Source organism: Talpa occidentalis, unplaced genomic scaffold, assembly GCF_014898055.3.
Source record: "Talpa occidentalis isolate TD23 unplaced genomic scaffold, MPIMG_talOcc4v2.1 talOcc4.4, whole genome shotgun sequence".
Taxonomy (NCBI): Eukaryota; Metazoa; Chordata; class Mammalia; order Eulipotyphla; family Talpidae; genus Talpa; species Talpa occidentalis.
This window is the reverse complement of record NW_023604295.1, coordinates 41,200,375-41,218,562: the sequence shown is the minus strand read 5'-3', so window position 1 is coordinate 41,218,562 and position 18,188 is coordinate 41,200,375. Positions and strand designations below refer to the sequence as shown.

At 37.5% G+C, this 18,188-nt stretch overlaps 2 protein-coding genes across 3 annotated transcripts in view; one reads left to right on the top strand and one right to left on the bottom strand.

Annotated features, from left to right (window-relative positions):
• Positions 1-1,236, bottom strand: part of WDR53 (WD repeat domain 53) — a 33,963-nt gene extending 32,727 nt beyond the window's left edge. For both annotated transcript variants that reach the window (XM_054700485.1, XM_037525348.2), the window contains exon 1: positions 560-1,236. The gene's annotated coding sequence lies outside the window, so the exon portion shown is untranslated. The remainder of the gene's footprint in view (positions 1-559) is intronic.
• Positions 413-15,896, top strand: FBXO45 (F-box protein 45). Its single transcript, XM_037525353.2, has 3 exons — positions 413-727; positions 7,477-7,833; positions 11,825-15,896. The coding sequence occupies exons 1-3, from the start codon at positions 413-415 to the stop codon at positions 12,008-12,010; spliced, it is 858 nt and encodes a 285-aa protein (XP_037381250.1). The 3' UTR covers positions 12,011-15,896.
• The last annotated feature ends 2,292 nt before the right edge of the window (positions 15,897-18,188 follow it).

Here is an 18,188-nt window from a genome sequence, read left to right as displayed (position 1 = left end):
GCGCCCAATCGCTCCTGCACCAGGACGCGAGGCGCCGCAGCCAAACAGTCACATCCGGGGCGAGAGGAACCGCGAGCGAGCTGGGCGTACGCCCTTGCTTCGTGCCCTCAACCCGCATGGCGGAGCCGCGGGCGCGCCGCGGGGAGGCCGTGCGAGTCGGGCGGTTCCGGCGCCCGCGCTGAACCGCGGGGGAGGGGCGGAGGCGCCCGCGCGGCCGGTGCGTCTGCCCTCAGTGAGGCGGGGCGCGCGGCGGACGCCCCCGGGCAGGGGCGGGAGTGGCGAGGGGCCGGGAGGTAGACTGAAAGGGGCGGTGAGGCAGCCTCTCGCGTCTCCAGGCGAGGTTTGGCCTCCGGAGCAGAGACGTGGGGAAACGCCGGTGGCGGCGGCGGCCCGCGGGCCGGCTGGTGAGGCGATGGCGGCGCCGGCCCCGGGGGCTGGGGCATCCTCGAGCGGCGCTGGCGGTAGCGGCGGCGGCGGCGCGGGCGCCGGCTCGGGCTCTGGGTTGGTGGGGGCCGGGGGTCGGCTGCCCAGCCGGGTCCTGGAGTTGGTGTTCTCCTACCTGGAGCTGTCCGAGCTGCGGAGCTGCGCCCTGGTGTGCAAGCACTGGTACCGCTGCCTGCACGGCGATGAAAACAGTGAGGTGTGGCGGAGCCTGTGCGCCCGCAGCCTGGCAGAAGAGGCTCTACGCACGGACATCCTCTGCAACCTGCCCAGCTACAAGGCCAAGGTGAGGGAGCCCCCAGTCCCGCTCCTTTGCGCCGCTCTCATCGCTGCTTTTCTGAGATTCTGAGTAAGACGCCTTGCCTCACCATCCCACCTTTCCATCTTTCCAGTCTACACCTCACCTCAACCTCCCATCCTCTTCTTTTTGAAGTTCTCCTTTTAGGCTCACCCCGCTTTAAAGCAATACACTGTAAACGACCACATGGTTCCAAACCTTGGTTTCCATCTCTTATTCTACTTTCTAGAGTCTTTTCCCTAAAAACAGGCCACTCCCATTGTTGTGCCTTTCAGTACTCTCATCCTATTTGTCTCTCTGACACCCCCGCCCCATAGGCTTTATTAGATCATCTCGGCTGCCTTAACGTGGGCTTAAGGTCTAAGGTCCTTTCTCTCACCCCACATTCACCGCTCTTATCCAGGCAGGTTCTGATTTTTAATCATTTTTTCTTTATATTCATGCAAGTTCTTTTTAATTCCCTCCACTATGCTTCAGGCTTATAAGTGAGGTCCTAGGCTTTCTGTTAACTTTCAAGACACAGGGTTTAATAGGACATCTTCCCATCGGCACCACTTAACCGTCATAATACTGCCTTGCTCCACTGTAATTGACTACTTTCTTGCCAACTTTTCCATAATTCCATTTTGATGGCGTGTCTCCTGTTAGGCATGTTACTTGTTATTTCCAGTTTTGCTGTTGTTGTTTTGCCCCTTTTAGATTCTTAAATGTATTGCTCTTTTCTTCATATACAAATAAAAATGTCAAGAAACAGGTTATGGTAAGCTGAGAGAATTCTTCAGGTAATATAAACAAAAAGTCGGAGACTTGGGTTCTTTTGGATGGGTAACAGTCAATCAGTTAAGCAGTCACGAAGAGCACATACAAGAGGACATAAAGTGTAACCTAGAATGTGGTAAACAAACTACATTAAAAACTAATAAGGGAAAGTATCCCATTTTAATACAGATTGCCAAGGGCCGTGGGGGTGACAGAGTAAATTTTTTCTCTTGTGAAATAGAGGTAAAATTGTTCTTACGTAATAAAACTGGTTTTAATTTAATAAAAAGCATCGCTATTAAATATGTCAGCCAAGTTGTTTTTCTATTAAGCAAGTTGTTTTTCTATTAAGTGAAAAAGCATGTTCATTTACTATAACAATATTTGTACATGATGCTCAATGGATACTAGATGGATAGTAGAATGAAGAAGATTGCAATTTTGCCTTACTCTGTCTGATAAAAATGTAGGTTTCATAAGTTTTATTTCATTTTTATTTTTCCATTAAAATTTTACTATTTTTACTTAAGCTCAGGATATTTTTGTAATTAGTCTGTAATGGATATGTTCACATGATTCAAGATTCTTACTATATGTGATAGTGTGTTCATGTGAGTGAACATTCAAAGAAACAGTGGTATAAAGCAAAATGTCTTCTTTTTGCACGTGTCCCCCAGCTACCCAGTTTCCCTTCTTGGAGGCAACTGTGTTCTTTTGTATCCTTCCAGCAGTAGTTTAGATTTCTTAAGTTTTTAATGCTTTGTGTGTCTTTCTACTACATGTGCTATAGGTATTATAGACTTGTACTAATCACATGTTCATTCAGATGTCACAGGATTTTCCTTGAATATTTTGAAGATAAGTTTATTTTGAAAGGAGACATAACTTAGTAAGAAATTCATCAGTCTAGAAGAGAAAATGATGCATGTAAATAACTACACTTGTAGATATAAATAAATATATATTAGAAGTTCAGTGAATGAAGAGATTTGCAAGTTGAGTGGAGGAATGGAGAAGGTTTGAAGTTCAGGTTGTATTTCAACTGAATTTTAAAGATGGGGAGGACTTGAACATTTCATTAAGAGGAAATAAAATCAGGACAAGAGGAAACTAACTATGGATGCCTTCTTGCCTTATGAAACTTACAATCTAATGGGTTGTGGTGATTGGGGGTGTGGGGGGTGATACTAATCAAATACCACACAGTTGTAAAGTTGCATTTGTGGTAAGTACTATGAAGGAGAGACACATAGTGCTGTAAATATGAATAATGGAGAATTTGACCAAGTAGGGAAGTCAGGGAAGGCTTTCTTTGAGGAAATAAAGTGTGAACTGAAGGATAGGATAATTAGGCTAAGGGGAGAGAACAGCCTTCCAGGAGGGAACCTGAGGAGTGGCCTGGGTATAATCAGAAAAGGTAAGGTGAATTTGAGATAAGGTGGAAAAGGTGTGTTGGGGCCAAACTATAGGGAAGCCATTTTGAATTATTAGCAAGAAGGAATTAGGAGTGTGAGGATTGGTGATATGATTGTTTTGCATTTTTTAAGAGGTTATTCCTAATCTCCTAAATCAGGTTGGAGGGTGGGGGCTTAGAGGAAATAAGAGTAGATCAACTAGAAAGTAAGTGGTGGAGGACGTGGAGAAATATAGTAGAGATTTAGCATGTAAAACCTACAGGATTTGGCAATAGATTTGAAATTGGGTGACCAAGAGGGAGGTGTTAAGGATGAACTGCTAGGTATCTGACTTACTTAACATAGGGATCCCCTACATTTTGGAGGAATAACTATGAGTTCAGTTTGGTAGAATTTACGGTGTGTTTGAGACATCCAGGATATTTCAGTTAGGCCTCTGATATAGTTTGGAGCTTCAAGGAGAGGCTTAAATATATGAAATAGTTTAGTTAGCTTGAATTGAAGAGAAGTAATGGGAAGTATGCCTGTAAGGTAAGCTGACACTAGATATATCATGAAAGTCTGTGGTGTGGGCTTTGTTTTACAGTTGGCAACTACGGAAGTTTGAGCAGAGGAGTGACAAAATAAGAACTGTGATTTAGAAAAACTGGGCCTTGAGATGAATTGGAGAGGGCAAGGGTTAGTGTCTATACCAGTGACTTAGGACCTGAAATAAGTGTATAGAGAAGAGAAGGGGATGGCTGGAGAGCTATAGCAAGGAATAGAGCCACCAAATACATAAGAGAGCTGGTAAGGTAAGTGGGAAATTCAGTTAGAATTTCCAGGAAGCCTGGGTAATGGAAATGGATGGGAACGGATTTGGGGTAGCATATAATTGTGAAGTGTTTAGAGTTGTCAGTCTCTTTAAGACTTGTCTTCTTCAAAAACTTTATTATGTTTTACTACTAAGTAACATCAATATTATTGGTCATACTTGGCATCTAACTATAATTTTCTAAACCTCAGACTTAGATACTAGACTAGATCGTAAAACTCTTCTGTAATATAAAATCCAGATTGTGCCTGAGACTGAGACAGGAGCTATAAATTGTTTTTATTTATTAATTTCTGTATTTATTTTCACTAATTTGTATATTTATTTTTCTATTTTTCCTGAAATTTTCAGTATCTCTAAAAGATAAAGGATATATAACATAATAATATAATCTCATTAACATCTAAGGTATAAAGAAATTTATAATTACTTAATATTAAGAAATATGGTAACCAAATTTCTAATTGTCTTATAAATGTCCAATATTATATTTTTTATTTTCAGTTTATTTAATCATGATCTTTTTTTTTTTTTTTTTAAAGTGTCCTGTACCCAGAGGGCCCTCTGAGCAGTATTCTGTTTTTTTTTTTTTTTTTTTTTTTTTTTAAAGATTTATTTATTTATTTATACAAGCACTGGGTACAGTCAGAAGTGCGGGAGGGCGAGAGAATTCACCAGAGCCAGAGCGGGGAGCAGAGCAGGCAGAAGGACCGAAGCACACTGCTGAGGGGAGCAGCGGGCAGCAGGAGAGGTCTGCGCGCCATGTGGGACCCTCCTCCAGTGGCCAGGGAGCAGCCGGGGATGGAACCAGTGCTGCAGAGGCTGCGGGCAGCTTTGCAACCCAGCGCTCAACCGCTGCGCCACCGGGGAGGCCCTATTTAATCATGATCTTTTAGGACCCTCCCTGATGGTACAAGGGGTTAAGTCTCAGCACTACGAAGCTATTCGCAGCCTCTGCAGCATGAGTTTGATTCCCCCACTGGCTGGGAAGCTACCCGCATGGAGCAGCAGACCTCTCCTGATTTGCCTGCTGCTCCCTTCAGCAGTGTATTTCAGTCAATCTGCCTGTTCTGTTCCCTACTCTGTCTCTGGTAAATCCTCTTACATTCCCCCCACCCCCGCACCCATGGCCTACACCCCAGTTTCTTATATGCAAACAAATAAATCTTTAAAAAACATTCTTTTAAAGGTTTCTACGACAAAGAGTTGATATATCTTTTAAGACTATTTTGGTCTGCAGAGTCATCTACCATCTCCTCCACCTTCCACCCTGCAACTTAAACCGGGGAGTTTACCCTGTGGAGTTTATCTGATTCAATTTCCATGGTGATGCTTAGCATGCTTTTCTGCCTATATTTCCTATAGAGGTTTGATCAGTGTAGGTTAGATTATTTTTTTTCTAAGATTTTTTTGTTTATTAGAATTAAGTGCCTGGGTTGTGTACAGAAATGTTGGTATAGACGAGAGTGGGTAGGAATTCAGGAGAGAGAAATCAGGGGGATTGGGTTTCCCTGGTTGAGAATAGATTCACCAAGGTGGTAGGACTGGAGCTTAAAAGAATATGTGGGAGGAAGAAAGTAGGTATAATAGAAAAGACAAGGAGAACAACATGAAGTTAGAAAGTGAAATAGGAGGAACCAGATCTGGGGTTCAAAAGCTGGGCAGAAGAATTTACAGTCAATAGGATAGTCAATATAGAAATAATCAAAGTTTGTTGAACTGGGATGGAATATAATAATGGTGCTGTTTTAAAAAGACAGGTCTGGAAAGAATTCAGGTATAGGGCTAAGGACTGACTTCTGGAGAATTTGAGTTGGCAGAGATAGGATGGTCACCAAGAGAGGATTCAATAGGATAATAGGGAGATGTAAGCAGTATCAATGTGGGTAAAATAACAGGAGAATAAGGATAAAGAAAAAAGCTGTTGGTATTTATAAGATTTGGGGATGAGACACAGGTAAGTATCAAATGTTTTTGTAATGAGGAATTAATTTCTTGAGAGTAATCTCTTGAGCTGTTATTTAGGCAACACTCAATATTTTTGAGGAACATTTTACTTCCCCATTTAATCCTATGTTCTGATCTTTTAGGTGCTTAAAAGGACCTAGTAGGACAAATAGGAAAAAATTTAGGAATACTTTAGTTTTACAGTTTCCTCATGAAAACATGGGCTATCTGAAGCAAGCAGATTTTTTATTTTTGTTTTTCAAAACATCTCTCTGCTTTGTAGTGCAACAGTGAAATAGTGAACTGCTGGCTAATAGCTAATGAACACTGGATGAGGGGATTGGATACTTCTCTTTGGGACTCTATACTAACTGTACATTTTATGCTTATTCCTAAGTACCAAGTCATCTCTAAGGTCCTTCTTAATGATGAAATTATATGATTCTGGAGTTGATTTCTCAGTTTAACTAAAGCAATAGTCCCAGCCTTCACTGCTTTTAGGTAGTTTGAATAAAGTAAAGAGGGGATTAAAACAACAACATACCAAAAGCTTTAAATTATTAAAGTAGGAGAAATTGTTATTCTACAGAGTAGCAATTTTCATACTGTCCTCAACTTTGGAAGCTTAAGAAACTAAAATTACTGAGGGTTATTTAGCCAGTCCTGCCAATGGTAGCTGCTCTTAGTGACTATTTTCTTATAAATTCTTTTTTTTTTTTTAAAGAGGCATGGTTTTATTTATTTATTTATTGTTTGTTTGTTTGTTTGTTTGTTTGTTTATACATGCACTGGGTACAGTCAGAAGACCGGGAGGGTGACAGAATTCACCAGAGCAGGGAGCAGAGCAGGCAGAAGGACCGAAGTACACTGCTGAGGGGAGCAGCGGGCGGCAGGAGAGGTCTGCGCACCATGTGGGACCCTCCTCCGGTGGCTGGGGAACAGCCAGGGATCAGCCGGGGATTGAACCAGCACCACAGAGGCTGCAGGCAGCCTCGCAACCCAGCGCTCAACCGCTGCGCCACCGGGGAGGCCCTATTTTCTTATAAATTCTAATGATGGAATTTAGATTCTATCTGGCAGATTACGTGGTTCGGTAAAATGAGAGTGGTGATGTCTATGTGTATGAATAATTCCCTGCAGGGAGGCTGAGAATCTAAGATAGTTTGTGGTTATTAAATTTTTTCATAAATTTCAGAGCTGCTGGAACTAAATTCTCTATTTTACTTAAAATATAATGCTTTTTGGTAATAGCATTGCCAGCATGAAAATTGAACATTTCTTAATTTTTAATATAAAAATATCCAATGTCAATAAGAGTAGAAAATTAATTTAATGAACATCCTTTTTATATCCATCACCAAATTTCACCAGTGATCATGGGCAACCTAGTTTCATGTTTGCCCCACTTACTCTCCTGCTCCATCCCTTGATGTTTCAAAGCAGTCCCAGATGTTGTCATGTCATTCATGAACATCTCAGTATTATCTCTGAAATACAGAGATTCTTGTGTTTATCTTTTGATGTTATAAGAAGTCTATTTGGAGGACTTATACTATGGTATAGAATTTGGTCAATAATGAAACAGTTGGCAGCTATTTTTAATTATATATAATTTATTATGTATGCCGTAATAAATTAGTATTAGTATGCCATCTTGATACTTGAACCATTTTTTAAAAAATACTTGTATTATCGAAATATAAACTGTTGTTTAAAAGCATATAACCTGAAAGCTTATGTACTTCTTAATGTTTGAGAAAAATCAAAATTCTGTTTCTTTGATCTGTTTTTCATCTCTTCAGGTACGCGCTTTCCAACATGCCTTCAGCACTAATGACTGCTCCAGGAATGTCTACATTAAGAAGAATGGCTTTACTTTACATCGAAACCCCATAGCTCAGAGCACTGATGGTGCAAGGACAAAGATTGGTTTCAGTGAAGGCCGCCATGCTTGGGAAGTGTGGTGGGAGGGCCCTCTAGGCACTGTGGCAGTGATTGGAATTGCCACGAAGCGGGCCCCCATGCAGTGCCAAGGTTATGTGGCGTTGCTAGGCAGTGATGACCAGAGTTGGGGCTGGAATCTAGTGGACAATAATCTGCTACATAATGGAGAAGTCAATGGCAGTTTTCCACAATGTAACAATGCACCAAAATATCAGGTGAGAAACTGGGTATTTTCTCAGATGTAGACCTTTGTTAAATCATGTTTAATTTGTTTTAAATTTACAAAATTTATATAGCTATTTTGTATGTTTTTTGGGTAATTTTAAAATAAATAATGTAACTTTCTTTTTCTGTTAGTCTAATAATAATCTTCTACTATCTCAATATTTGTTTCCTAATACATAATTCACCTTGAGTAATCCATCTTTGCTTTAAATTAGGGGTTCATGAACTCATGTACAGGGCCAGGTAGTAAATGCGGGCTTTGTGGTCTCTATCACAACTGTTCAACCCTTGTTATAGCACAGAAGCAACCATAGGTATTTTGTAAATGAATGCATAACTATGTTCCAATAAAAAATTATTTATGGGCTGTTGGCCAAATCTGACACAGGAAATATAGTTTGTCAATTTAGGCTATCGATTATCATCTTATCCTAATGTGGCACATCTAGATCTATTTTTTCCTTGACACTTCACCCCCACAAATGTACCTGTGTGCATGCACAAACACAACCAGTTTCTGCTACTTAGTAATATGTGAATTTAAAGCCTCTGGAGATGTCAGTGATTCTATAAAGACAGGCAAGTTCAAGCCAACGACTGTATTTTTAATTCTTTTAATCTTAGCTTTAAGCTATACTCATTTGATTTTAGGATCAAAATTATAGTTCCTATTTGTAAAAACTGTATGATTACCATAGATTCCACAGAGTCTAAAACACAATAATCTGACATTGGAAGTTTTAAAGAATTACAGATTGCATATTTCAGAGCAATATGTGGCTTGGATGCTTTAGCCTCAGTAATGGCTTCAGATCAGGCATACTAGATTTCACTTATAGGAGGAATATAGGGGAACCAAATAAGACATCAGGGGAGGAAAATAATAACAATATAAAACAAAAAAAAAAATAAAAACAGACAATTATAAACCAGAGCATCCTGCAGGGGAGGAGGAGGGAGAGGGATCAGAGGGAGGGAGGAGCACAGGAGACTGAGGTGATGGTGCACCAGTGCATTGGCGAAGGAAATTCTATGGGGACTACACCTGAGGGGGAGGGAAGCAAACATTGTTTACAAATGAACAGTGATGTAAAATACATGTAAATTAAAAAAAATCAGGAATACTAGAGCAGAAGACTAAAAATATATTTCATTTCCTGAGATATTAAAGCCTGAAAGGATTTCTTTCATAGAATCCTTTCCTCCCTGTCGTTTAGGCTCTGCAAATACCCTGGGGAGAAGGGTATCTGGATTTAATAATTATTGAAGATAAAGTCCTGTGACTGACTAGCCTTGTGATTCTGTAATGAGAAACTTTTAGTGTTTGTTTTTCAAAGAGCATAGTCTGTATGATTTCAGTCCTTTTCAGTTATTGAAAAATGATCTTTCCCTGCACATTGTCTATTTTTTTTAAAGATTTATTTTATTTATTTATGCATACAAGAACTGGGGAATAGGCCAGAGGTGCAGGGGTGAGAGGATTCACCAGAGACAGAGTGGGGAGCAGGACGGGCAGATTAACTGAAATATGCTGCTGAGAGGAGCAGCGGGCGAGACAGGAGAGGTCTGCTGTGCCATGTGGCCAGGATGGAACTATGCCTCAGTGGCTAGCTAAGTCTTTGATCCCCGTGCCACCAGGGAGGCCCTATGTTGTCTATCTTGATGACTCTTCCATGTGTGCTTGAAAAAGTGTATATTTTGCCATTATATTGAATATTGTATAAATGACAAGTTGGTTGATAGTGTTAAAGTCTTCTACATCAATATTGATTTTTCTTCCCTCCTATTTCATCATTAGGGAGACAATTGTTAAAACCTCCAGCTATACTTGCTCATTTATCTCTTTGTACTTATAGTTCATGTGTTTTGGAACTCTATTAATACATTCATAATTGTTATATCTCACTGACTGATATACTCTTTCATTGTTATGAAATGTCCTTCTTTGACTTTAGTGACATATTCCTAGTACTTAAATATCTATTTTGTCTGATATTAGTGTAGTATTCTAACTTTCTTATGCTGACTGTTTTGCAATGTACTTCCCCCCATCTCTTTACTTCCAGTCTATCTTTGTAGTTAAAGTAGGTCTCCTGGACAGCATATAATTGGTTCTTCCTATTTAACTACTTTCACAGTCTTTGCCTTTTGATTTGAATCTTCAGTCCATTTACACTTAGTGCAATTGTTGGACTGTTTGATATTGGACTATATCTGTGCCTCTGAAGCTATGTTCTTTATTTAAACAATTTTTTTTCCTCTGTATTTTTTAGATTGGATTCTTTCTTCTTGTCATTTCATTCCTGTTATTGAGCCTGGCTAGTGAATTGTGCTCTTTAGCTTTACAATTTTCTTTGATTCTTAGTTTCTGTATCTCCATTGAAATTCTCTAGCTCTCCTTTAATTAATACTGAGTTTTTCTTTATTTATTTGGACTTTATTAACTTCGAAGGTTAAATATAATAACTGCTTTGAAGTTTTGGCAGTTTAACTGCCAAATCTAGTATGTAGGCCCACTTGGAGTCAGTTTCTATTGTTTTTCTCTCTCTGAGTAAGAGTTGTACTTTCATGTAGCTTTTCATATCCAGTAACTTTTAAATTGAAAACTAGACATTGTAGGTAATATATAGAAAGAACTAGAATGTTTTCTTTTGGTATCCAGAATCTGCTTTTAAAATTATTTTTCCCACCGTCATCCCTTATAACTAGCCCCTTGTCCCTTTCCCTCCCACTTCCCTCTTAACCTCAGAGCCCTCATAGTGATTATTGATGTCTGCTAATTTTTGAAAGTGTTTTATGTTATCCATGCATTTTAAAATGCTTTGAATTGCCTGCTACATAAATGTCCAGTATTTGTTTCTATTGTTCTGACTTGCCTTACAACACATAATTTTCTCATGCATCCTTCACTTTATTGACCGTCCTACCTAAGGTATATAATGATGCTATGAACATTGTAGATAGAATGTTTACTCTCTAGACACTGCTTTGTTTTTCTGAGAAGTGTAGGTTTTCTTGTTTTAGTATGCAGTTAACTTGCTTGAACTCAAACTGTAAATCCATGGTATGCAGTAGCTGATGTTTAGGGGTTTTTGTGCTTCTAGTTGCTACTTTTTCTGCCTGGTTCTTTGGAGAGTTCTCCTGTGTCTGTGTGTTACATTAGTCACACAAGGCTTTGGGCAAAGTTTATTCTCAGGTTTTGGGGTTCTTAGTGGTTCATTGCTTCTGGAGTTCCTCCTATAACTTTCTAGTTGCTGTGCCATCTTTGACTTTTTGAACTCTGATACCTAAAGCTAGTAAGACTTCTGCTTTCTGTTCCCTGTATTGTATGTCAAAGGTGACATAAACTAGCTAATTTTTCCAGGAGCTGTTCTGTCTTTGTTTCATGTTCCATAAAACAGGGATAACTTTTAGAGTTGATGTGAGTATTAAATTAGATAATATAAATAAATAGCCAACAAAATACTAAATTTTCATGACTTTTTGATGCTTGTTTTGTTTGTAGCAGTAATGGTCATGGTGATTTGGGGGTTCTTAAGTCTGTAAAAATGGGTTCGAGTTAATTTATAAGTTAGGCCAAGGCAGTGGGAAAAAGCAGATGTTGGCAGTAATTTGTAATTGGAATTACAATGAAGTAAGATAATGATGACAGTAGGGATTATCATAATTGGGAAGTATGATTTCTTATTTTAAACGTTACGACCTTCTTCCTCCAAATATACAACCTATAAAGGTTGTTGCAGGCTATAAAGATAAAATATCTTTATTTGTCTACTTTTTCAAATGGAAAAGAACTAGATGTATTTTTTTCTTCTACATGTTTTTTCCTCAGACCACACCAGAAAACTGTCTTCTCTTTTTTCTAGGTAACTTTAAGGATATATGTATTCTTAATATTTTCACTTGTTGATACATATCATGTTTCTTCTAGCTATGGTGTTAATAGGTTTTCTTTAACCTTCTTCTTATGTCTGTTTGCAGATAGGAGAAAGAATTCGAGTCATCTTGGACATGGAAGATAAGACTTTAGCTTTTGAACGTGGATATGAGTTCCTGGGGGTTGCCTTTAGAGGACTTCCAAAGGCCTGCTTATATCCAGCAGTTTCTGCTGTATATGGAAACACAGAAGTGACTTTGGTTTACCTGGGAAAACCTTTGGATGGATGACAGTGGCTTTCTTGGAATGAAAGACAGAGTGGAGGAGATATCTGCTTATGGCGAAAGTAGAATCATGAAGTGACAGTGTCATACATGCATGCCCAAGAAACATCCTGAAAAACACGTGAAATTGTTAACTGGAGAAGCAACTCTACAGCAGAGATTATCTTAGTATTTCCTCTTTCTACTGGGCCAGAAAAGTCCTCAGGGTTGCAGTTGGTTGAGTGGGCAGTTGACATATGCATGTTGCAACAAAATTTGTCTCTAAGTTAGCAATGTGTTATTTCCAACTTTTAAGGTGAGATTTTAGGAAGCTATAAAAGGGAAAGATAAAGAAATAGCAAGATTTTAAAGTAGTGTGTTTGTGAAGAAAGACTGATCATGTTTTACAACTGCCTGTTTTTTCTCCAGACCCTTTTTTCCAGCCAGCTTGACTATCAGAAAAGTATGAAACTGGTTGGGTTTTATTTAATATTTTTAATATATTGAGAAGCATGGTCTGCCTGGACTGCACTTCTCTACCAGTGAGATATAAAATTGTGCAGCTATTTTAAAAGTTGTATATACAATGTGTGTGTAAACAAAAAAGGACAAAGGATTGCTTTGTTCTAGTTCAATTTCTTAAAAACCACTACATGGTACAAAATTAGAATAATGTTTAGGGATGATTGGGTAACTACAAAGAAGAGGATTTTAGAGATGTGTTATAATGGCTCATTTTGTATTATGTTTGATTTAGTTTCCACAGCTATTAGTCTTTTTTTTTTTTGAACCATCAAAAATTATTGTAAAGATCCTGAAATCTCCTAGCTAAAGATTGAGGGAAGGCAAATCTATTTCCAGTTATACATATATCAGTAATAATAATAATAATAATGTGCATCTTAAAGTATCTGGTTTTATTTTTTAGCCTTGTGAGAAAGTGTCTCATAATGAATGTTGCCATTTGTTTTTATAGGTCTCAAATATGAAAGCCGTTTGTCATAGACTCTAGGAAAAGAATCAGTGGTCTTTTTATTTTGTAACTGTATAATGCTGTAGATATGATTTTTTTAATTTCATATTGTTTACATCATGCAACAACCTAAGCCTCAAACTCTTCATTGGCGTTATCAAGAAAATGTTTACTGACTTGTCTAAAACAGTGCCAACCTGAACCCGGGTTAGAATATTCTTAATCTCATTATAGATAATTGCCCCTATGGGACTGGAAATAAAACACTTATGTTGAAAACTTCAGGTTGGCAGTATTTTGAGGGTATCATTGTAGAAGAATTTAACATTAATTCCTATTCTGGATTATTGACTAAAAAGTCAGATTTCACAAATACTCTTTCAAATTAATAATCCAATATACATGAGCTAAGATTGTCTTTTGTTAGGAGAGAAACTGACATCTTTCTGTATGAAAGTATAAATTGTATGGTTTCAGATACAACTTTGTGATAAGAATTGACTAAGGCAAATGGAATCTTTGTACTTTTTAGGTTATTTCTGTATGTATATTTTGTTTTAAATCTAATAAAATTAGGGACAGCAAGCAGCTGGCTGGGGTTCTTGGGTCACTCCTTGAGAGTTGAAATTATCAATAGTCTTATGAAACAGGGAATTTCAGTCATGAGCAAAAATTTATTTTTTGCCACCTGGGAGGTTTACAAGTATTATTGTGTATATGGTATCATATCTCATGTCAAGAAGAAACCTGGAAACCATATTTAATAGTATAGAGTATAATTATATGTTAAATGAATTAGAGAATAGCTTATATAGCTGCTACATAAATTCATTTTTCTTGGTGTAGAACAACTAAAATTTGGCAAAGTTTAAAATTTAATTGGAAAAAGAGAACTGATTCAGGAACAAGATTGAACTAATTAGAAATATAAAATTATTCTAGTATAAATTAGAAAAAATATCTTTTTCAGGTTGTGAAGTGGCCAACTCTAAGAGCTTTTGCCGAGAGTTTTGTTTATAATTTCTGTTTTGTCTTAATAAACATTCATTTGTAACAGTTTTGAAGGTGCTGAATGGAAAACAGAAACACATGGTTATTGCCTATTAAACCTAGAATTAAAGTAATGGCCTAAATATTTAACAATAAGCCATTCTTCTCTCAAAGATTTGAATTCCTTAATATCCTGCTTGTAGATTTTGTAAACTGGAGGTTCATAGTTTGCATGAGCACTAGCAATGAAAAGCCTTTATTTATAACTCAATACACGAATTTGCTACTGGAGACCAGTAGTAACTATACCAGACTATGAAAGCAAAGTGCTACAATGTTCAAGGAAATCAAATCTTTTTTCATGGGTGCTGAGAGAGCATTTAGGTAGAAGATAGTTGCTCCTGAAGATTGAGTATAAATTATCTAAACCAGTGGCTTTCAATCTTACCTGTATTTTAGTGTGTTTTCAAAAATATTGATGCTTGGGTCCTGTACACTAAGATTATGATGTTGGTCTGGGATATGGCATGACCATAGAATTTTTAAAAAACTTCCCAGGTAATTTAAGTATGCTGCCAAGGTTGAGAGCCACTGATATGAATTCATCTTAAATTTTCTCATCTGCAAAAAAAAAAAAAAAAAGAAAATTCTTGCTCCCTCTCTTCACTACCTCACAAGGATATTGAAGGTGAAGTGGAAAAGAATGGGTAATGGGAAAGTGCTTATGCTATGGATAAAAAGTGCTGTTGAAAGGCAAAGTAGTTTTGTTGCATTTTAATTGAAATTATGATCAGAAAAAATGTGTAATTGCGTGCTTTATTGATTTGGGGCACTGGGAGCATTCTCTTTGGTTCTTTCGTGAAACATGCAGATGTGTAAGCAGATTTTACTATTATTCTTATATGTACTATGGTCTTCTATCATTCTTGAAATAGGCTGTTTTAATTGTCTGGTTTTACATAGGAAAGAAGAAATACTAAGGCTTAAAGTCTGTAATGGTTAATGGCTCACAATTCATTAAAACTTTTCATACAAAGAATATATATCATTTTCATGATTGCCATTTTTTTATTATATGATTTTGAATGTTAAACCATTTGTTTTATCTCCATTCTCATTCATGTAAGTTTAGATGTAGATCTGGTAAAGTACCTAAAGCAAGTAGGCTTTGCCCAGTTGAATACTTAAAAGTCATGGCTCAATGATTAAGCATCTTCTGTCTTTAGATATGATTTAACCTTGGAAAGAGTTTCAAAAATAACAGCCCTAAACCATGTATGGTACTAGTATAATTTTAATTTTGTTCCCCAAACTGCTGCTGATACAGATTGAAATGTTAATCTTTTTGATCAATTTTTAAAAATGAACAAATTTGAAGAGATAGAAACTTGCAGCGTTATAAGGATTACTTGAGAAGATTACTTTCCAGATATCAAGAACACCACATTTGGGACCACTTTGAAGTTTTCCTGGAAGGAACAGTTATACTCAACCCAAATGCTGTTGTCATAGGCATTCCTCATTTCCTCTAGTTGAATATAATCTCTCCTTCCTGGAAAGTTTTCTATTTTTCTATTTTATCTATACTTAACACATTTATACCTTGTATAAATTTATTATTCATTTGTTGATGTCTTATCGCCCCAAAACATCTTAGGACAGGATCTCATGAATTCATTTTTATGCCCACATCTCTAAGCCCAATGCTTGATGCTTCCATATTTGCTGAAGGAAAAGAGAAAGTACTATGTTGAAAGACAAAAGCTCCTCTTAAGTTACAGACTATAATAACAAGATAGATGAGAAGGAATTTCTGTGACCTAGCTAAATGAAGCAGAAAGGAAAGGAATGTAATTCTGAAGCTAGTAAGGAAGAAATATGACTGTGAATGTATTTTAGCCAATCCCCTTTATTAAATATTGGTAAAGTGATTTTTAGTTCTTGGAGTAGATTTCATATTTGTTTAGAATTAAAATTAGAATTATGTATTTTAATTTTTTGAAATTCTGTTTTGCTTTAGTTTCTTAATAAAAAGTTAAAACAAACATTAGCCACCTGTGATTGCTTATATTTAAAACAAGGAACTTCTAAAAAATATATTGGCCAGAAAAATGGGGACATCTTAGCCAGTGCTGATGGGTTTTACCTGTAAGTTCCATGACTTTTAATAATGGAATTCACATTTCCCATGTTTAGCATGGCATGTGAACTGAGTATAGTAATTCACTAGGATCTGTTCCTTTATTATCTCCACCCCCAATTAACAGTTGCTTGATAATGCAGTAGTTTGCCAAGAGTTATAAGAGACAGTCATGGCTGAACAAATGGTTCCTGTGATCCAAAACTTAAAAAATAGTTATTGAAAGTTGTCTAATGTATTAATAGATTAAGATGTATACAAAGAGTTCTAATTTTCTAGGAGAAAATTAAGTGTACAATTTCTGTATTTTTTTGTTTATTGGGAAAGATACCAGGGACAGCTTTACCAGCCTGTTGTCCTAATTTCTTTTTTGGATCCTCCCCCAAACTGTTTGCTTTTTATTTAATGTTTTGTTAAAATATTGTTGAGAGCAGCATGTTTTCTATTCAGAATATCATTCTTTTAGGATTTAAATTGTTATTATTCAGCTGTGTATATAGGATTTTGTGATGAGTGACTTGAAGTAAAAATCACTTAGGATATTTCCTTCGGTTACCCTAATTAGAGGCATATTTATAAGACAAATAAGTCATATCTTTGTTTATTTTATTTTTAAAAAGATTTTATTTTATTTATTTATGAATACAAGAGCTGGGGTATAGGCCAGAGGTGTGGGGCCTCAGAGGATTCACCATAGACAGAGTGGGGAGCAGAACAGGTGGAGTGACTGAAATAACACTGCTGAGGTGAGCAGCGAGTGAGTCTGGAGAGGTCTGCTGAGCCAAGTGGGTTATGACTGGGCATGGAGTTAGTGCTGCAGTGGCTGCCAATAGCTTGATAGTGCTGAGACTTAACCCTTGCGCCACCAGGGAGGCCCTTTTTTTATTTTAATGTAACTTGTTCATATTATTCAATCTATGTTTAAAAGTTCTTTTATTCATCTATGCCCCTTTGTTGGTCACCTTTACCTTTGAATGAAAGTGTGCCTACGATTGGAATAAGAGTAGTTATGACTTCTCTCCACCTTCAACATGTCAAAATGATACTGTTCGTGACTCTATTGCCCAGAACAGTAAAGGATCATGGATGGATGGCCACATCCACCCTGCTGAGCACAGCCTACAGGAATAGTGGATTTAAGTATCTCTGGGACTGTCTGTGACTCCCTACCAGATGATTCTGGGTTTTATGTGAATGCAGCTGAAACACACCTCTGAAATTGTGAAGGATCTCCCTGCCCACCCAGCTGCTAGACTGAGTATTTTAGAAAGAATGAGAAAATCCAAAATCATAATTTATGAAATATTTTTATTTGCTTATATGCACTGGGCTCTTGCCAGTTCCCCGGGATATAGAGGGGAAAAAACAAAGGTCTAAAACACGATATGTTCTGAAGTTTTTCACAAGCTATTAGAAAGCAAATGTGGAAATAGACTACCAGAAAACAGAGGAGTTACTGCTTGCCCAGAGTTATATAGAGGTTCAGTGTGGCATAAGGGTAAAGGGAGTATTGCACTTAATCTGGAGTGATATTTAAGCTGAATCTTAGATGTATGGGAGTTAGTGAGGATGGAGGCATTACTTTAGGCAGATAGAAGAGTGCTATGATACAGAGACACTGGCAGATCCAGTACGTATGGAAATGGTACATGCTGGAATAGTGGTGGGAGAGAATGTAGACCAGGACACCAGATGATAATTGTCATGTAAAAGAGTTGGGTTTCGCTTTATTTTTCATGGGGAAGTCATTTAAAGTTTTTCAGCAAGATTATGGCTGGTTATTCCAATTGGAAAGGCAGCAATAGAAAAATGGAAGAGGTCTAGGCAGGAGAAAATGAGAATTTAAATGAAGGTGACTGTAAAGTATGTTAGAAACTATTCAGGAAGGCAAATGAACACGTTTATTTGTAGAGATTGAGGCATTTTCTTTGGTTTGTACATTTGAGAGAATAATGGTACCTTTTCAAGATAGGGAATCAAAAAGGAGGAATTGATTGGAAGGGAAGGTGCTTGAATCTGAAGTAGGAAGTTTTATCACCAGGAAAATACATTTGTAGAAAAAATAAATGTAGCCCTACACTGAGAGCAAGTCAATGGCAACA

Coding starts and splice junctions, on each gene's coding strand:
- FBXO45 (XM_037525353.2), top strand. CDS start 413: ATGGCGGCGCCGGCCCCGGGGGCTGGGGCATCCTCGAGCGGCGCTGGC. Junction 728..7,476: donor TGCCCAGCTACAAGGCCAAG/GTGAGGGAGCCC, acceptor TCATCTCTTCAG/GTACGCGCTTTCCAACATGC. Junction 7,834..11,824: donor ACAATGCACCAAAATATCAG/GTGAGAAACTGG, acceptor GTCTGTTTGCAG/ATAGGAGAAAGAATTCGAGT.